The sequence below is a fragment of the Chrysochloris asiatica genome, unplaced genomic scaffold (assembly GCF_000296735.1).
Source record: "Chrysochloris asiatica unplaced genomic scaffold, ChrAsi1.0 scaffold00081, whole genome shotgun sequence".
Taxonomy (NCBI): domain Eukaryota; kingdom Metazoa; phylum Chordata; class Mammalia; order Afrosoricida; family Chrysochloridae; genus Chrysochloris; species Chrysochloris asiatica.
In genome coordinates this window covers 8088700-8110572 of record NW_006408599.1, presented here as the reverse complement: position 1 = coordinate 8110572, position 21873 = coordinate 8088700, and the positions used below count along the sequence as shown (strand labels likewise).

Genomic DNA, 21873 nt, shown 5'->3' with positions numbered 1-21873 from the left:
TCCACTTACATAGAAGGGTTTGGAGATACAAGGGTAGGGTTTTTAGTTATTACGTTTTATACCTCAGACCTTCGTTCTTTTTTACTGCCTCTTCCTGTTCCTTCTACCTCCCTCCCTTCCTTTACTTACAAGGAGCATGCATTTATTTAACAATAATGAGACAAAATTAAGTAAAGTAAACCTAATACCCATTCAGTCATCCCTCACCCCATCCCTCATTAAAGTGATAAATTTGTTATTTTAATTTCCTTATGCTTCCATGCATACATTTAAAGAAGGATAAGGGGAATTGGAATGAACATGGATCAAGTTTCTGTTCTGTACAACTATATTGCTGAACACTCTCATATTGACACAATTAAAATCTCAACAACTCGCTAAGGTCAGATCAGGGGTGATATTCAAAATACCTGAGGAAGTCTATGACATAAACTCTGCCTAGAAAAAACACCGGCTGCAATACTGTCTAAAAGTCACCCAGTTGCTAGGTGGCAAGTTGTTCAGTAAGGACTTTAGGGAGTTATTTGGGCAGCAGAAGGGCACTGAGGCCTTAGGGCAGTGAGCTCTTTACCAACTGGCACAGAAGTGTTTCAATATCTAATAAAGTGTATTAGCTGAATGTCAGCTGTGCTCAGTGTAATACTCTAGAGACTTGGGGCCCTGGTATGAATTACCTGTGCTCCCCACATCAACTATAGGTTGTAGTTCTAAACTCTGGTAGATCTGAACATAACCTTGTTAATAAATGTTGTTAAGTGCCATCAAGTCAGTTCTGGCTCATAGTAACCATGTATAGGGTATCTGAGAATCGACAGGTGAATTTGAACTGCTGACCTCTCTGTTAGAAGCCCAGTGTTAGACATTATCAGTTAACCTGAGGTCATACTGGAGTAGGATGATTTCTAATGCAATCTGAGTGGGAGCTAATCAAAGACACAAGATGCAGTGAGACAAAAGGAAGACGGCCATGTAAAGAGAAGTTGTACTACAGCTGCAAACCAAGGGATGTCTGGGGCCACCAGAAACTTGAACATTTGGAGAGGGCATGGAATATCTGATACATTGACAAATCAATGACAGATTAACCACTGAAAACACTATGGAACACATTCTGCTCTGGTACACATGGGGTCTCCATGAGACAGAGTCAACTTAATGGAAACTGGTATGGTCCCTGAAGCCCTGGGCCTGCTTTGTCTGGACAGAAGGGGTGATTGCATTGGCAGATTGTTATAGATCTAAAGCACTAGCTCAGAATGAAGGCATGGTCTTTACCTTAAGTGGCCCAGGGGGAGAGGACCATGAGACACAATTCTATTTCAAGAAGCTACCTGGGCAGAAACCTGTAGTCCCCAGAACTGTGATGTAATAACTTTCTGTCTTTATAAGCCTCCCAGTTTGTAGTATTTTGTCATGGTAGCCCTGTAAAACTAAAACAGAACTCAGGCAGCTACCACTTGGCAACAAAACTTTCTCCCTCTGGTGTTCAGACTGTCCCCTATATTATTTGAAGGTCTTAGTTGAGAAGCAGACTGATGGAGCTGGAATATGAGGAAGAGTTTGCTTTTATAAGCAAATTGTGTAAGTATGAAATGTGCCAGTGGGATTAGCCCTTGGCCATATAATTTCAAAGGACTGTAGGATTGCTTTTATATGGATTAGTCGACTTCTGAATACCTGTCCACTGTTGAAAAAGCCCAGGGTTCTGCAAGGGTAATCTTCTAAAAAAGAATGTCTCATGGTCCTCTCCCCAAGGTCCACTTGAGGCAATAGACCATGCGTTAGTTCTGAACTACTGCTACAGATCTGTTGTGATCTGCCCGTGGAATCATACTTTCTGTCCACACAAGGAAGATCACAGGTCCTCAGGGACCATACCAGTTACCATTAAGTTGACTCTGATTCAGAGTCCAGATCTAAACTTGTTTTGATTTAGTCTAAATTTTACTGAGAAAAACTCATTGGTGAAACCAAGTAAGTTAAAGAACTGGAGGTGAAGTGTGGCTAAGAGATTTTTCCAAGGCTAAGTGACCCCAGAAACAATGTTCAAGTCCAAGTCTGCCTATCTCCACTCTAAGGGCTACCTGGTAAAGACTGAGTTCTGTATGTCTCACATTCATTCACTTTGGTCTACTTCTGTTAAGTACTTCTTCATATCAGTGCAGAGATTTTAGAGCGTTAGGGCCTGGCTTCATTATAGCTTGAAGAGTTCTGCCTGAAACAATACATAAGAGAAAGAACCATCTCTAAACCATTGGGGGTTGGCAGATTCTTCTCCAGTGGGGGGAGAGCACTTATCTCTAGTGATAGGTACTTAAGTTAGCCTTTGGTGCCCTTTGGACCCAGTATATGTGATGGTAGGAGGGGTGAGAAACTGTGAGTCAAAACAAGGACAAGACATTTCAGAGAACTCAGTAGACCCTTGTTGTTGGGACTTGGGGGCAGATATGAAAGAAATAAAATTTAGGGCCTCAAGTCTACAGATCTTTCTCTTGAACATTCAGGAATTAATTAGTCACAGAGCAGGCCCTGGGTGAGGCATTTCACATATTTTATTTTTATATGTAATTCTTCCAATAACCCTTCAATGAGGAAACTGAGTCTTAGAAGATGGCATTTTCATTTGCCCATACTCATTGTGTTAGGTAGAATAATGACTGTTCCCCAAAGGTATCCATGTCTTAGTCCCAGAACCTGTGAATATGCCATCTATTTGGCAAAAGAGAGTTTTTTCAGGTGTGTTGAAGGATCTTGAGATGGAGAAATTACCTCGAATTATCCAGATTTCAATTGATCATTGAAATGGCAGGAGTACTTATCAGAGGAAGGCAGGAATGTCAACATGAGAGAGGTGTGATGACAGAGCAGGGGTCAGAATGATGTGGATCAATGAGGTACAGAACATGAGTACACTCCGTAAAAGAAAATGATGTGGCTTCTCCTCTACAGCTTCCAGAAGAAACACAGCATCATTGATAACTTGGCTTTGGCCTGGTGGTGGTGGTTATGTGCCGTGGAGTCGATTCCGACTCGTAGCAACCCTATACAGGGTTTCCAAGGCTGTAAATCTTTATGGGAGCAGAAAGTTTCATCTTTCTCCTGCAGAACAGCTGGTAGTTTTGAACTGCTGACCTTGAGGTTTGCAGCCCAATTTGTAACCACTACGCTACCAGAGCTCCTTGGCTTTGGCCTAGTGAGACCCATTTCAGATTTCTGACCTCCAGTATTGTAAGATCATAACCTTTTGTTGTTTAAAGCCACTTAAATCCATGGCAGTTTGTTACAGCAACAATATGAATCCAATACAATTACTTGGTAAATATTAGAGGCTAGATTCCATCCCAGGTCGAGAAGACTTCAAAACATTTGTTCTTCCCAAAGGTACTACGCTACTCCCTGGATCTTCCTATTTGCCCACTGAGTGCCATGACAGGATGGCTCTGGAAGGGAAAGCCTTTAAGGTCAAAGCAGCTCTCTGTAGAGTTCCGAGTGCCGAAGTTAGACCAAAAAATGAAGGTTCCACGAGACTCACAGGAGGAGTGGATGATGTTAAAAGTGAAAGCTTCAGGCCAAACCTTTAACCCATAATTAGCACCAATGCCACAAAATCAATGAATAGAAAAAATACAATTGTACTTTGATATATGTTATTAAAGAAAAGGAGCTAAACTCTGCTTATGATTACATAGCTAGGGATGCAGACATTTCAGATGGATGTAAATAAATGACTATCCCCAAATACACAAATTAAAAAAAATTTTTTTACTGTGAATTGAGTGATAGTTTACATGGGAGAACATCAGTTTTGCACTCCTCTTATTGTATTTTGAATCATTGAAATGACTGCAATCCTCTCCATGCATCACCATTCAACAGTATTTGCTTCCATTTCCTCTGTTAGTGTTTTGTTTTGTATTTTTGATGTAAACAAAAACAATCAGGAATATATAATCATTTAAACAACCAAAGGGCACATTCTGCAAGCCTGACTCCTGGCTGCCAGCACAGAGCCTTTCTCTTTCCTTTAATCTACACTTCTTAGCTGCTCTGTCTCTCCATGTCCTCATCTCTGCCTCCATTTCTGGTGTTGTTGCTTCTCTGGATAGGGTCCCACATTGTGCTCATGCTCTTCTCCCTTGATGGTCCTAGAATCCTCTGTTCCTGGACTGTAAGATTAACTACTCCCCATTCTATGTTACAAAAGTTCTCCCTTTATAGTTGTGACAATTGCAATTAGTAATGATAACAATTGCTAACTATTGAATCATAAGAATCTTATTCCATCTGTTTCACCAGACACGTCTAGATAAGATGAAAACTATTCAGTGGGGATTCTACCTTCCCTCACACTCTAAAACTAAACTCCCTCTTGAAAACTTATAAGCCAGCCACTTCATGCCTTTATAGTACCTCCCACCCACCCCCCACCCCCATTTTAGGTAGTCAATGTCTAAGTTGCCCATCCTTATCAATCCTATGTACAGAGGGGATGAGTTTGATCCTTGATATGAAGACTCCGTCACTCTCAGTTGCAAATACACAATTGTTGCAGACATTTTTGAATTACCTTTGGCAAAATTTACTTGCATATAACGGCACTTAACAACAACAACAACAACATAATATTGATGGTATATAGTTCAATTATGTCTGCATTCAATTGGGTCACCTCTCTTTGGGATGGGCACAAATATGGCTTTCTTACAGTCAGTTGGCCAGGTACTTGTCTTCCAAATTTCTTAGCATAGATAAGTGAGTATCTCCAATTTGGCATCAGTTTGCTAAAGATTTCAATTTGTATTCCATCAATTCTCAGATCCTTTTTCTTTGCCAATGCTTTCAATACATCTTGGAATTCTTCCTTCCATGTCATTGTCTCTTGATCATATGCTACCTCTTGGTATAGTGACTCTGCATATTCCTTCAATCTTTTGCTGCTTTCTCCTTCTGTCTTCTTTTGATGTTTTCTGCATCATTCAATATTTTGCCCATATATCCTTCAATATTTCAAGTCGAGGCTTAAATTTTTTCTTCAGTTCTCTTAACTTGAAAAATGCTGACCATGGTCTTCCTTTTTGATTTCCTACCTCCAGGTCTTTGCACATTTCATTATAATATTTGACATTATCTTCTCAAGCTGCCCTTTGAATTTTTCTGTTCACCTCTTTTACCTCCATATTTCTTCCATTTGTTTTAGTGTCTCTATGCTGGAGCTCTGGTAGCGTAGTGGTTACGAATCGGGCTGCGAACCTTAAGGTCAGCAGTTCGAAACTACCAGCCACTCCACGGGAGAAAGATGAGGCTTTCTACTCCCGTAAAGATTTACACCCTCGGAAACCCTGTACAGGGTCGCTATGGGTCGGAACCGACTCGACGGCACTTAACAAATGCTGGAGAGCAAGTTTCAGAGTCTCTTCTGACATCCATTTTGACCTTTTTCCTCTTTCTTGCCTTTTTAATGACCTTTTGCTTTCTTCTTGTATGATGTTCTTGACGTCATACCATAACTCTTCTCGTCTTCAGTTATTAGGACCTAATGCATCAAATCTGTTCTTCAGATGATCTCTTTAAAAAAAAGATGATTAAAAAATGGCCACAATAGTACATTGACAGGGAACAGTCAGAAGCTCAAGTTGGATTCTGATGAGGAAGTAGAAAAAAGGATATCATTACTTAGGTCAGGTGGTTCTTGGCAGAAAGCAGAGACTACCAGAAAGATGCCTACCTGTGTTTTAATGACTATGCATGAGTATTTTGTAACACTTTATTGTGCTCATTAGAAAACTGTACATAGCTTCAGAGGCAGTTTTTCAAATAAAGCAAAGGAACACTGAATGGTATAATGTTAGGAAAGGTGTGCACCAGGGTTGTATTCTATTACCATACTTATTCAGTCTGTATACTGAGAAAATAATTTGAGAAGTTGGATTATATGAAGCAGAACATGGCATCAGAATTGGAGGAAGACTCATTAATAACCTGTGACATGAAGATGATACAACCTTGATTGCTAAAAATGAAGAGGACTTAATATACTGATGAAGATCAAAGACCACAGCCTGTAGTATGGGTTGTACTTCAGTGTAAACAAAACAAAAATCCTCACCAATGGACCAATAAATAACATCATGATAAAAGGAGAAAATACTGAAGTAGTCAAAGAGCTCATTTTTTCAACACACATGGAAGTAGCAGTCAAGAAATCAAATGATATATTGAAAAAGGCAAATCTGCTGCACAAGACCTCTTTAAAGTGAAGATGTCAGTTTGAAGACTAAGGTCTCTTGACCCAAGCCATGGCATATCCAATAGCATCATATGTGTGTGAAAGTTGAACAATGAATAAGCAAGACCATAGAAGAATTGATGCATTTGAGTCATGGTGTTGGAGGGGATATTAAAGGTAGAATGTACTGCGGAAAGAACAAACCAATCTGTGTTGGATGAAGTACAGCCAGAATGCTGTACAGCCAGGATGGACAGATTTCATCCTTCATACACTGGACATATTACCAGGGGGCATCAGTCCTTGGAGAAAGCTTTCATGTTTGGTAAAGTGAAGAGTAGCTAAAAAGAGGAAGACTCTCAATGAGGTGGATTAGCACAGTGGCAACAGCAATGGGCTCAAGTGTAGCAACAATTGTAAGGTTGGTGTAGGACCACGCAATGTTTTGTTCTCTTGACCAGAGAGTCGCTATGAACTGGATGGTACCTAACAACAATAACAAATAGACAATTGTTCACATAAAGGATAATAGAGAGGGGTCTAAATAACAGCATATATGACATGCTGTTTCCATGAGTGAGAGATTTTAGTATTAAAAAGGCCAATATAAGCCACAATCTTTGTAAAAACCAAACGTGATTTCAAGTGGCCCTGTGGATTAATATGCTGGACTGCTAGGTGAGTTTGAACCACAAGCCCATCCTGAGAAACCCTATACAGGATCACTATGAGTGGGAACTGACTCGATGACACTTAGCAACAAAAACAACAAGGAGAAGCATATTAGTAGAAGCATATCAACAGAAGCAAGGCAGAAAGACGGAGGTCTTTCTGCACTAGAACATCCACACCTTGATGAAGAAGAGTACTGACTCCAATGTTAGGCAATAGATTTGAAAAACTTAGACTCTCCATCTCGAGAATACTGACCAGAATGGTGAAAAGTCTGAAATATATTCTATATGAGAATAGACAAAGAACCCGAGATTACTTAGATTGATTTCTTGTAGTTACAGGGTAACTATTTTGCTGTTGCCAAATTTCTCAAGAGTTATGTTGGCAAAAGAAGATCCAATTTGCTTTCTCTGTAGCTGTGGAGGTATAAGGAAGCCGATTTTAGCTCAGTATAAGGAAAATATTTATAATTGTCAGTAGTAACTGGAAATGGAATAGATTATCTCTTAGGTAGCATGATTACTGTCAAGGGAGGCTATCAAAAACACTGGAGAGGTATTGGACTAGGTATCCATGTTGTCCCTCATTATTCCAATTCTAGAAACACTGACATTCACTTTTCTCCCAACACCATTGAAGGACCAGAGAAGACAAACGCTCATAACCCAACATAGAGGTTGGCCATAAATCCAAACCACTTAGCCCAGAAGACAGACATCACCAGTATCCCCAACCCTCCAGCTCCTGTACCTCTTTCTGGGTCCCCAAATGCCTCTATGAAAGGGTGATGAGACAAGGAGGACTCACCTTTCTTCTCAAAGTCCACCTTTTCTTCCCCTGGCCGGCCCAGGCTGTCCAGGGTGTGGGTCACTTGGCTGCCAAACTCATCTTCGCGGGAGACATGGTTGGCCCGACGGGGTGGATCCTCCTCCTCCTCATAGTCATAGTCATCCAGGATGGGGGTCTCCCTGATGGGCACGCCAATGACAGAGTTGTGGGCCTGCAGCCGGGAGGAGCGGAAGCTCTCCCGGGCCTGGGGCCCCAGCAGCACAGAGGGAATGTAGTGGATCTCATGAGTGGCTTCCGTGCTTGCACTCTTCTGGGGGATACGATGCCGCTTCTGCCAGCGCCGTTGAGCATACAGGGCCACGGTGAACACCAGCAGGAGCAGCAGCAAGGCGATGAGGCCGCCCTGGGGGAGGAGGGAAGCAGAACAAGCAAGTGGGAAGCTGTTCTTATAGACAGAGAGCCAGTGGAGTCTTACCTGCCTACCACATTCAGGCCAGATCCGGGGTCTGGTTCAGACTCAGGAGCTATAGCCTCCACAACTCTTAATCACAACTGCCAAACCTGGCTTTCCCACCAATAAACTGTGTGACCTTGGGCTACATGCTTGATCCCTCTGAGCTGTACTTTACACGCAAACAAGGAGCCTTCAAAATGTTTGTGAAAGAAATTAAATAGAAAGATGATGACATTTTTCCTTTAACTTTTGAAGCCCCCTCATATACAGGAAGAGTAAGAACCCCCGCTCTTCCTTCTTACCAAACTTCCCAGAAGGAGCAAATGAGATCCTGGTTGCAACAGAACAATTTAGACTGACAAATCCTGGGAAAAGCCAGAGTCTCAGACAGTCTCCTACCACCTTCGCAACTTCAGGCAACTGGCCCATGCTTCAGCTCTAGAAGGAATGAATCTCTCAGGGCTCAAGAGATACCAACTTTTTTCTATCCTCCTACAAATGTAGGATAGAATTGCGAAGTGTCATATCAGCATAGGAGTCTCTGGATGGTGCAAGCAGTTAATATATTGGCTGCTAAACCAAAGATTGTAGGTTTGAGTCCAACCAGTAGTACCTGAAAAGCAAGGTCTAGTGACCAATTACTGAAAAATCAGTCACTGAGACCCTTAGGGGTTGCAGATCTGCCACACCTGGGATTGCCATGAGTCAGAAATGACTTGTTAGCAACTGGTTTTGTTTCATTTCTACATATTTTATGTTTTGCTCACAACCAGAAACTCTAGTCTTTTAATTTCTGATTCCAAATACGGGGATGGGACAAACTAGATACTTAATAAATATTTGTTGAACGAATGTACCATATTCCCTGGTTATGAACAAGGTCCATCCCTAAGTTTGTCTTTAAGTCAGGTAAGTTAGACTAGGTATGGTGGTGGTGGCTGTCGGCACTGGAGTTGGCTCAGACTCATAGCGAACCTGTATAGGGTTTCCAAGGCTGTAAATCTTTAGGGAAGCTGAAAGCCCATCTTTCTCCCTTGGAAAGATTGGTAGATTCAAACTGCTGACCCTGTAGTTAGCAGCCCAATTTGTAAGCCACTATACTACCAGGGCTCCTTCAGATTAGGAATAAACAGTTCTTATTTAGCTAGTGTCAGCTAGTCAACATTTATCTTGGTATATAATCTACTTTTTAACTTTATGCATACAAGAAATTTGGAGGACTGCTACTGGCCAACTGATTGGAAGATATCATATGTGTGCCCATTCCAAAGAGACGTGATCCAATGGAATATGGAAATCATCAGACAATATCATTATACCACAAGCAAGTAAAATTTTACTGAAGATAATTTAAAAAATGGCTGCAACAGTATATTGACAAGGAATTGGCAGTTCAAGCTGGATTCAGATGAGGGCATAACGACGGATCTTGGCTTAAAGCAAAGAAAACCAGAAATATGTTTACTTGTGCTTCATTGACAATGCCAAGGCTTTCAACTGTGTGGATCATGACAAGTTATGGATAATATGGTGAAGATGGGTATTCCAGAACACTTAACTGTACTCTAGAGGAACATGTACATAGACCAGCAGGTAGTCATTTAAACAGAACAAGGGCATACTGAATGGTTTAAAATCAGGAAAAGTGTGCACCAGAGTTGTGTTCTGTCACCACACTTATTTAGACTTTTTGCTGAACAAATAATCCAAGACACTGAATTATATGAAGAATGCGCCATCATAATTGGAGGAAAACTCGCTAGTAACATGTGATATGCTTACTGAAAATGAAAAGGACTTAAAATACTTACTGATGAAGTATGGGTTGTACCTCAATGTAAAGAAAACAAAAATCCTCAACATTGGAACAATAAATAACAACATGATAAACGGAGAAAAGATTCAAGTTGTCAAAGACTTCATTTTGCTTGGATCCACAATCAACACTCATAGAAGCCACAGTGAAGAAACCAAATGATGTATTATATTAGGCAAATATACTGCATAGACATTTTTTATGTGGTCCAAGGCAAATATTTCAGTTTGAGGACTTGAATCAGTGTGCCTGATTCAAGCCATGGTATTTTCAGTATCCTCATAGACATGTGAAAGTTAGACAGTGAACAAGGAAAACCGTATAAAGAATTGATGCACTTGAGTTATGGTGTTGGAGAAGAAGATTAAAAGTACCATGGCATGCCAGAAGAACAAACAAATCTGTGCAACCAGAATGCGCCTTAGAGGCCTGGATGGTGAGACTTTTTCTCATACTCTGGACATACGGCAGGGAGGTACTGATCCCAGGAGAAGGATATTATGCTTGGAAAAGTGGATGGTCAGCAAAAGAGACAAAGACTCTCAATGAGATGGAGTGACACAGTGACAGCAGCAATGGGTTAAAGTCCAAATGTGAAGATGGTACAAGATCGGGTACCACCTCTCTGTTGTATGCAGCGTTGCTATTAGTCAGAACCAACTCAATGGCACAATGATATGCATACAAAACACTTAAAGAAAAATTTCCAAATACACTGACATCTTAGACATAAAAATACAGTACATAATAATAATCATGTTGTTATTGTTTTTGTTATGTACCATTAGAATTGGTTTAGACACATAGCAGCCCTGTATATGGTTTCTGAGGTTATAAATCCTTGCAGTAGCAGAAAGCTTCCTCTTTCTCCCATGGAGCGGCTGGTGGGCTTGAACCACCAACCTTATGGTTAACAGTCTGCTGCTTATCCTACAAAGTCACTGTGCTTCAATAATGATAGTAATGCAGCAGTAATAATAGTAACTGGAGTTCTGGCATTTAGCTGTAACATAAGCAAGCACTAAACTTCTAACCACAAGATCAGCAGTTCAAATCCACTAGCCACCCCTTGCAATCCATATACAGGGTCACAATGAATTGGAACCGACTTGATGGTAAACAACAACAATAACAGTAACCACATATTGCACTAAAGAGAGAAAAAGAGAATCTGAGTTTGTGTATGTAGATAGGCAATATTATTTAAAAAAATGTAAAGAAATAGCTCTTAAAATAATTTAAGTAATAATTAAAAAGAAACAAAAGATCATGGTTAAAGATTAACACTCACTCTCAGTCTACTGATGTCATGCATGCTAAAAGGGGCTTTCGTTAGATAACATTAATAATTGGTTGATGTCAGAGAAAACGATGGGCAGGTGGTTACTGTTGAGCATGACAGACCTGGTGCTGAAGAGTCAGGGTTTGGGTCTGCTGCTGGAGAGATGGAGGTTACCAACAGAGTCAATTTCTTGAAGTAGGCATCAAGGGGTTTATACAGAGCTTTTCTTTTTCTTAAGTGGCGGATGCCCTCGAAAACTGTAGAGTAAACTAGTAACCTCCCTGCATTAGGATCTAACTTTGCCATCCATACTTCATTGAGATAAAAGGATTCAGCTAAGTCTTTTATTAAAAACTTTTTTGGTTCTGAAGTGTTTAGGCCTCTGTCTTTTTTCCCAAATGCTATCATCTACTACTCTAGCTCCATTACCATCTTCACTGGTTAGTTCTTCAACAGGGAAGCTGAGTAACTCTATGACAGCTTTTTTCTATTACTTGCTTGGCTTCAGTGATGTCATCAGTTGTAAATCCCAAAAAACATCCACAAATAGGGGGCACAATTTATTACACACTCCTTTCATAATTGACTGCTTCACTTCTTTCCAAGAATCAGCCATGTTCTTGACAGCATCAAAGATGTTACAGTTCTTCCAGAATTCCCTTAAGTTCATCACATCATCTTGGTTATCTCTAACTTCTTGTAAGGAGATCTGCTGTAAAAAATAGGTCTTACCACCAGGTCTGACTGTGAGGCTAGGAAATAAAGACATGACTTAATGATACAGTGATGTGTCCTTGGATTTAGAGAACAATACACACACACACACACAAAAGCCTGATGACTCCAAATGATAAAACACTGGACTTGAAACACAAGGTTGGCAGTTCAAGCCCACCATCTACCCTTCAGCAGAAAGATGAGGCTTTTTGTTTGCTTCCCCAAAGACTTAAAGTCTTGGAAGCCCTATATAGGGTAGCTCTTAGTCAGAGCCCACTCCAATGGCATTTAACAATAACAACAGCACCAGAGAAGATTTGAGCTTGAAATACCCCCAAAACAGTAACATTAGCCTATTCTTCAATGCCTTATACCCTGGTATATTGATTTCTTTTGTTCCATATGAAAAGTAAGCTCTTTCAGGCATTTTGTCCCCCTCAAAATAAGCCAATCTCACCTACACTAAGTATTTGGTCCAACAAATAACTTCCTTCTTTAGTAATTTTGTTGTTGTTGTTAATTGCTGTTCTGGACCACAAGGTCAGTTTGAACTGCAAGGTCAGCAGTTCAAACTCATCATCCACTCCTCAGAAACCTTATACAGAGTTGCTAAGAGTCAGAATTCACTGGATTGCATTTAGTAACAACAAAACACACACACACATATATTTCAGGAAACATATTTCAGGAAAATCACTCACAGCACTTACATTGGCATTCATTGGGTCACCAAGCATTTTAATTATTATGTAAATTTAGTCTTGAATAGTAGAGCAAGATCTGAGCTTTGCTGTTTGTTTGGTTTTATATTTACTGAAAAAAACTGCTTTCTTTCAACTACCTGTCATCAGCATTTACTCAAACTGTCTGGCTGACAGCTTTTCTTTCACTATAATTTCATTGAGGTAAAAATGCATTCTTTAACTATGTTGTAACATATATGAGACCTGGTGTGGCGCTGTGGGTTAATGTTCTGGACTGCACAGTCAGTGGGAACCACAGGCAGTTAGTTCAAGCTCACATGCTGCTTCTCAGAAACCCTATTCAGGGTTGCTATGGGTTGGAACCAACCCAACAGTACTTAACAACAACAAATGTCGTTGTTAGGACTTTTGGTGAGGCACTGTAGGCTCATCATGGAATTTCTTAGAATCACAAGGTTGGCCTTTCAACCCCACTAGTTGCTCCTTAGAAACCCTTTAGGGTTACTAAGAGTCAAGCAGGGCTGGAAGAAGTGAGGCAGAGGCTAGAGCTCTGTTTTGATCTTGGCAGTGAGCTACTACAGGATCCCTGAGAAGAATTCTCTGGATGTCAGAACTCAAAAACCAACATAAAAAGCAAACAAAGCTGTTGCTGTTGTTAAGTGTCATCAAGTAGCGACTGTAAATCTTAGCATTAGCAGGCAGTCTCATCTCTCTCCCAAGAAGCTGCTGGCGGGTTTTGAACTGCCAACCTTGTGAAGTAGCAGCCCAGTGCTTATCCCACTACACCACGAGGACTCCTTTAAAGAAAGCTCTAGGCAAGCGTATTTTATGCATATGTCCCATCTGAAAACACACAGCTATTATGTGTGTGTGTGTGAAATTCTAGAAAAACAAGAATAGATGTTTTTCTCCCTTCCAAAGAACATATGATGGGGACTGTTTTGTGTCAAACATCATGTATTTACTTTGTTTTCATCAGAAATAAGGAAGGAAGGAGACAGACAAGGGGGAATGAAGCTCAAGCAGGGATGCCAGGAACACGAACAATTCGTCAACATACTAGTGGCCCTCTCTTTGCCATTTTGACTGCATAATGCTGTTTCATTTCACCTTTTGTACCATCCTTTGTGATGTTGTTATTGCTATTGTTAAATGCTGTCAAGTCAGTTCCAACTATGCTATTAGTTATAAACCCTGTATAGGGTTTCCAAGGAGCGACTGGTGGATTTGAACCACTGACCTTGTGGTCAAGTGTTTATCCAAGAGTGCCACACCAGGACTTCTATATGAGAGAGATTATAATTCTAAAATGAAATTTGTCCAGAATGAGCGAATGAATGACTTGGTTTTCTGCTTTTTAGTGCCTATAAAACTTACCCAAACTCTCATGGACCATGTTTTATATGCTCTATCTTTTACCTTTACAACTGTGCACACTAGGCATCATTGTTCCATGATAAGTGAGGACAACTGAGGCACAGGAGACCATTTAGCCAAAGCCGGGTGGCTGAGTCACATTAGCTGTAACATGACTTCGTGCTTGGGGTCAGGAAAGGATGTTGTTGTTGTTCTTGTTGTTAAGTGCTGTGGAGTCGGTTCCCACCCATAGTGATCCTGAACAGGGTTTCTGAGGCTGTAAATCTTTACAGGAGCAGAAAGCCTCATCTTTCTCCTGCGGAGCCGCTGGTAGTTTCAAACCGCTGACCTTGCTACCAGGGCTCCTTATAGGAGTATCAAAAGCCTAGTCTGTCCCTGCCTGCTCTGAATTCTGCCTCTTGAAGTTATCTGTTATTGTTGTTGTTAAGTGCCATCGAGTCGGTTCCGATCCATAGCAACCCTGTATAGGGTTTCCGCGGAGCAGCTGGTGAGCTTGAACCGCCGACCTTGCAGTTCAAATGGCTTTGCAGTCTGGCGCATTAATCCACAGCACCACATCAGGGCTCTGAAGTTATCTAAGCAATCCTAAACACAGATTCTCCAACACAAGAGAACTTCCTGAAAAAAATGGCAGCGAAACCTCCCTCCGGTTTTTTCAGGGACTGGGCCTGAGGGTCCTTTTATCCAGTGATCCACTGACTGCCATTTGCCATAAGTCCAGCTCAGCAACTTCTTGTCCTCACGCCCACTCTGCCAGATGTCAGCTCTGTTACAGATGGGAGTGTCACTGTGACAGTACTGAGGAAAAAAGAGAGATCTAATACCCAGGGGTTCCATGTGCCCCTGCTACACTGAAATTCATGTCCCAAACCAGGGTCCTGGAGGGCTCTTGCCCAGGCATACGGTCTCCCAGGCCATATTACAGACATCCCTGTGACAAGTTGTACCTTTCCAGACCTGAAAAAGTAGTGCAGTCCAGGGCAGTGAGAATAATCTCAGGACACACAGGAAAATGAATCAGGCATATTTACTCATTATGTGACCTTGGATTGCCCGATCTTCTTTGGACGCTCAGTTTATTTATCTATAAAACAGGCCTGTCAATACTTGAGATCATATACAGCAACACACAGAAACATAGGCTAGGGAGTGAGAAAGATTGGGTTTCGATCTCATACTTCCATATATAACATGGGTGATTTTAGACAATGGAATTAATCTCTGAATCACAACTTTCTTATCCATGTATTTGAGTCCAAAGCTTCTTTATAGACTGGGGTTAGAAGTGAGTTAATGAATATGGAATGTTTAGCTCAATGCCTGGCCCCAGAGATACAGGAATGATACAGGGAAACTCTGATTCATGGAACACACAGGATTGCTGTACACATCAAATCTGGCAACAGATATGAGATTTCTCACAAACCAAAGTGTGTTGTACACAAGCAACAGGGCTCTGGAGAATCATTTGATCACCTCTATCTTAGTGAGAGGAATCCGTAGGTGTCAAAATCAGCTAAGCATTCGATGAGTAACCAAATAACCAGCTGCTCAAACCAACTCAGAAGCATCTCAGGAAGGTCTGGCGATCTGCTTGAAAAACAAAGGGACAGTTCTACTCTGAGCACATGAGTTGGAATTGACTACCTGGCAAGTGGTTCTGTTTATTTGGAGTCCTCAAGGAAAGAGCTCTGGTAGTGTAGTGGTTATGAATCGGGCTGTGAACCGCAAGGTCAGCAGTTCAAAACTACCAGCTGCTCCGCGGGAGAAAGATGAGGCATTCTGCTCCTGTAAAGATTTACAGCCTCGGAAGCACTGACTCCATGGCACATAACAACAACAACAAGGAAAGCAGAGGAAAACCTAACTCGGAAAGAGAAACTCTTCTGCATTCACCAGGGTTGGCCAAAGCTGCTGCCCTGCTCTGTGCCCACAGGGTTGCGTTCCCACCCCCCTCATCAGCATTGTTCTCCGTGGTCAAGCAAACAGAAGCAGGGAAGGTGAGCAGAGCCAGTGCACCCAGCCACTGAGGACACACATGGGGAGGAAACACAGGACCTGGCAGTGGAGAAAAGGCTGCAAGGCAAGAGAAGAATGGGACAGAGGAAAAGACAGAGGCTGTGAATTTTTACAAAGTAAGTTAAGAAGAGGCCAAGACTTCAGGGGTAGCAAGCTAAGGCCCTCCTGGCCTGAGGGACAACCTGATGCCAAATCCGATTTGGGCTGTGTTCTCTCAAGGACAGCCCAAGACAAACAAGGTTGAAGAAGTGGCAGTGAGCTCCAGAAATAAAACCGCCAGTCTATTAGCTACGGTTTTGTTTCTGCGAGGTTGATCTTTGCCTTAAGAGCCTGAGAATGTCAGTAAGCTGTCAGGCAGAAAATAGGGAAGAGAGAGGAAAGTGTGTCACCACCTCCTGGAACCTTCTGGAACATTCTTTACCAGAAGCCTCTTGAGAGCAGCATCAGCCTGCTCATCTTGTTCTGCCATTGCCGGTGGGTCTCAGTTTCCCCAGTGGAGTCCAAAAAGGATGAGGGTGGGAGATACCAAAGGCAGTATTATGTCATGGGGAAACCAAGTATCTGGGTGCCTAAAGGTCAGCATGTGCATCACTTTTGATGTTGAATATGACAAGCTAACTAAACTTTAACCTCTGGGGCCAGAGTAGGCTCATCTTTAAAATGGAGCTGTTAGTGTTCACTATGAAGGGTTGTACTGATGATTAAAAAATACACAGTGTGGAAGAGAAGGGCTGGCATAACATAAATCAAGAAATACCTTGTGCCTTCTACCTATCCTCCTGGCTGGCTGGCTATGTGCCATGGAGTTGGTTCCAACTCATAGTGGCACTGCACAGGGTTTCTGAGGCTTTAAATCTTTAAGGGAGCAGAAAGCCTCATCTTTCTCCCATGGAACAGCTGGTAGTTTCGAACGGCTGACCCTGAGGTTAGCAGCTCAATTTGTAACCAGGGTTAGCAGGCCAATTTGTAACCACTATGCTACCAGAGATCCTTACCTATCCCTCTAACCTAAACCAAATCCTTTCCCTCCCCTTGCTGAAATGACTTTCCAGGATTCTCAAGTTCTTCAGAATGATGTCCAGACTGTCTCTTGCCTGACACTCCAGATCCTCATGACTGGCGCTCCTCAGGTTCTACTCACACCGTATCCTATGACTACACTGGCTAGCATCCCCTAACGCAGTGTCCTCCCCATGTTTACTGCCCCCTTAGTCTGAAGTACTCTCTCCCTAACTGCTTAAATAACGCCCCTCAAAACTCTTGTCAACCTGGAACCTGAGAAAGTGATCTTACTTGAAAATAGTCTTGGTGGACATGATTAGTTAAGATGGGATCCTACTGGGTTAAGGTAGGCTCCAATCCAATGACGTAGGTTCTTTGGACATGCAAATGGTTTGTACAGGACTACTAAGGAATCGGGCTGTGAGCCACAAGGTCAGCAGTTAGAAACTACCAGCTGTTCCGTGGGTGAAAGATGAGGCTTTCTGCTCCCGTAAAGATTTCCAGTCTCGGAAACCCTGTACAGGGTTGCTATGAATTGGAACGGACTCCATGGCACATAACAACAACAACAACACTAACCAAAAGGCAGGCAGTTCAGTCCCACTAAGTGCCACAAAAGAAAGCAAGAAAGCCCTATCGATCTGCTTTCATAAAGATAATACCCCAGAAAACTTTATGGCACAATAATTCTATCCTATAACAGACAGGATCATCATGAGTTGGAATCAACTTAATGCCAACTTTTTTTTAGTGTTATTACAATAAGTTGCTGTTGTTAAGTGCCTTCAAATTAGTCCTGACACATATCAACCCTGTATAGGGTTTCTGCAAAGCAGCTGGCGTGCCTGAACCACCAACCTTGTAGTTAGTAATGCAGTGTTTCTCATACAGCACCATACCAGGAGTCCAGTTACAAGAAGAGGCACATCTATACCGAGGGAAGAAGACCATATGAAGATGGAGGCATAGATTGGAATAAAGTATCTACAAGTCAAGGAACAGTAAAAATAATCCACTCACACCAGATACTAGGAGGGAGGCATGGAACAGAGTCTCTTTCAGAACGTCTAGGAGTACTCAAGACACTTGATTTTAGACTTCTGGCCTCCGGAACCATGAAAGAATAATTTTTTGTTGTTTTAAGTGACCCAGTTTGTGGGAATTTCCTGCCAGGAAACAAACAAATATACTCCAGTTCACCTGCTGACCTCATATGATCCAGCCATCTCAGTCTGGAAATCAAAACCATCTTTGCTTCTTGAAGTTGAGTGGGGCCGACCTCTCTCTTATCGACCCCGTGTTGACCAGTTAACCAGGGCACTTCGATGATCTCATCCATAAACTGGCCACTCCTCTACTCATGGCCCTCAGCTCCTTACGGCTCTGTCATTCCTTGCCTTGTGCCCAGCTTAGAAAGACAATACACACACACACACACACACACACACATCCAAAAAGCAACAACAAAACGGCTGCCCATGAGTCCATTTCAAGGGTGTTTCAGAGTAGAACTGTGCTTCATTTGGTTTCCATGGTTGTGACCTTTCAGAAATAATCTGCCAGGACTTTCATCTCAAGTGCCTCTGGGTAGATTCGAACCACCAACCTTCCTACTGATAGTCAAATGCTTAACTGTTTGCATCACCCAGGGACTCCTGGTTCAGAAAGAGTACTTAATAAACATGCAGAAGCCTAAAACGTGAACAGACTTGTCTGAGAACTCCAAATCCAATAGTCCTTGCATTATCTCTGCCCACAACCTCTATAGGGCACCTGATCAAACCTTTTATTATCCCTCTTTGTTCCTCTGCCTTTATCCTGATGCTAGTGCCTTCAGCTGGTTTGCTTACCTACACAATACCAAGAACGCTACAAAAAATATATAGGTTTAAAAAAATACCCCAAAGCACCCCACTGAGAGAGCCTTCTGAAAAGTCAAACTTGGAATGCCATTCAGCATGGCCTCATTTTAATCTATTTTTCATGTTAAAATATCCAGGCATGGGAGAAGGAGCCAGAGAAAGGAGAGAAAGGCATAATGTGCGAAATGCTTTATTTGACAATGTGTCATTCGGAAACTGATTATTTCTGTCTCCGGCCTTTTTAATATTCCCTCACAACGGCCAAGCCGCAAGGGGATTTGGTATTCTCAGACTGGATTTATAATACTCTGTTCAGCAGTGATAAGAACATGGGCCTTTAATCCTCAAAGCTGTGAACATGCATATTCTCCCAAGTAATGTCCTTCTCTGCTTGCCACTTGTTTCTGTCCCCGGTAGCCAGTCAAACGGTAGTTGGGGATTGGTGATGTCCACTGTGAACTATCATGGTCATTCACCTAGTGACAATGCCAATAGAGAAAGGGGCTGGGCTCCAAGTCCTCTGAAAAGATTCCTTTATGGCCCAAGTCTATGTTTAAACTGGGAGGATTATTAGAATATAGCCCAAACTATACTACAGGTTATGTAACAGATAAGGAAATTAAGGATGAGCAGCATGGAAACAATTAGTCCAAAGGACCATGCAAACCCCAGCCTCCCTGAGACCAGAACTAGATGGTACCAGGCTATCAGCAGTGCTAACTATTCTTAAAGGGATCACAATAGAGCGGGAGAAAAATGTGGAGCAGAAGTCATAACCATAATGAAGAACTGGCTTACCTGGTCTGACAGAGAGAGGTAGAACTCATAAGACTACAATGCTTAGAAACACATCTAACCTGGAACTGAACTCACTTCTGTGACACAGCTTAAAGCCAAACCATATAAAGCCCCCTGTCAGGTGAGCAACGACAACAGTTAGTTCAGTAATCCGTAGAACAGTCAATCATAGGCTATCAAACAGGCAGCATTTGCCCAGAGATGAAGCTCAGAAAGCAGGAAGGGATAGGAAAAGAGCACAAATGGAAATGGTAAATACAGGCAGGAAGTGGAAAGAGTGCTGTGCATTGTGGGGATTGCTATCAATGTAACAAATCCATTTGTTTTAATGGAAACCCAAGGTGCTCTGTAAACTATCACCCAAATCACAATAGAAAGTAAAATAAATAAATAAATAAATAAATAACAAGACTTGGGGAACCAGTTGTCAACCCTACTGAGCACCTACTGTATAGCAGGCATGGGGATAAGTATCCAATCACTTTGGAATTCACTGCTGCCATGGTATCTTCTCTCAGAATTCCCCACACCCACATCTGTAGGCCCAAATAACATTCAGAGTCCACTACTCACATCAGTGCCACCAGACTCTTCTGCGATCAACCTTCTCTATGCTTAGTCGAAATAATCTATTTATCCTCTGGATTCTCACAAAGTAGCATCTTACCCTCATATAAAGTGAGTCAGCAGTTTCTACCTTGTATTAGAATTATCAATGCTCATTATTGAACTCTTCTATGGATAGATTAAGGACCTCTGGTAGCATAGTGGTTACCAGTCGGGCTGCTAATCTCAAGGTCAGCAGTTCAAAACTCCCAGCTGTTCCACGGGAGAAAGACATGGCTGTCTGCTCCCATAAAGATTTACAGCCTCGGGAACCATATACAGGGTCACTATGAGTCAGAACCAACTCCACAGCACACCACCATCACCACCATGGATAGATTATTATACCCATTGTACAGATTAAAAAAAAAAGAAGACTCAGAGGAGAAACCTTCTTAGACCACGTAACCATACAGAAAATACATGGGATAAAAACTCTCAACTAGAGAGAAGTTTCTAGTTCCCTGTAGGTCCACTCAGAAACTGAAAATGTCAACTGGAGTTGAGAAAACATCTGGAGAATAAGATTTTAACTCAGGGCAGAACTAGATTGTACAGGACATGTACATTCTTTAGGCATTAAGGATTTAAAAAGTCATATTCAAAAATAGCAGATTGGCAACCCTAACCCTAACCCTGTGTATCTTGGAAAGATTCCATTGAATGCAGAGGAGAGACTAGGAACAGATAGTACTGAGTAAGATGTTAACAAACATTTAAGAGTGACTTTGAATTGGGGACAATCTCCCTTCTCTGTCCCTCACCCTTCCCTACCCCACTACATAGGAGACCTTTGGCAATGTCTAGAGACATTTTTAGTTGTCACAACTGGGTTGAGGATATTACTGGCATCTAGTCGGTAGAGGCCAGGGAAGATGCAAATATCCTACAAGGCACATATGAGCCCATGCAATAAAAATTATCTAGCCTAAAAATTATGTTGAAATTGAAAAAACTGGATCTAGGAGAGGGATAATAAGAGCTGGAATGAGTGCTGTTCAAGTGGATATTCAGCAACGGGGTTAGAAATAAGACCTAGATGACGACAGAATGGGCACACTTGCTGTTTGATTGGCAGCAAAGAGGGAGAAAGAAGAATGGGCCAAGGACACCGAGGTTTAGACTCTGCCACTGGATTACAGGGGAATATATCTATGTATTCACTGGTCCCTAGGTACACTCTAAGAAGGTTATGCCAGAGATCATCCCAGAATATAAGCAAACAAAGAGATGTGTTTACAGGTATGTGAACAATCAGGAGAAGATAGATGCACAATAGCAGATGTGTATATGTGTGTAGATCTGTATGTATATATATATACACACACACACATACTCTGAGAGAGAGAGAGAGAGAAAGTCCTGGTGTGGTTCTGTGGGTTAATGCACTACGATGTCAGTTTGAATGACAAGGTCAGTGGTTTAAGCTCACCAGCAGCTCCTTGGAAATCCTATACAGGATCCCTTTGAGTCAGAATTGACTCAGTAGCACTTAGCAAAACAACAAATATATATATATATATACACACACACACACAATGTACAG

At 41.8% G+C, this 21873-nt stretch overlaps 1 protein-coding gene across 2 annotated transcripts in view; it reads right to left on the bottom strand.

Moving 5' to 3' along the window:
- Positions 1 to 21873, bottom strand: part of ASTN2 (astrotactin 2) — a 1331668-nt gene that overhangs the window by 1039479 nt on the left and 270316 nt on the right. For both annotated transcript variants that reach the window (XM_006865679.1, XM_006865678.1), the window contains exon 3: positions 7709 to 8093. In XM_006865679.1, the coding sequence (XP_006865741.1) occupies positions 7709 to 8093 (385 nt within the window). The remainder of the gene's footprint in view (positions 1 to 7708; positions 8094 to 21873) is intronic.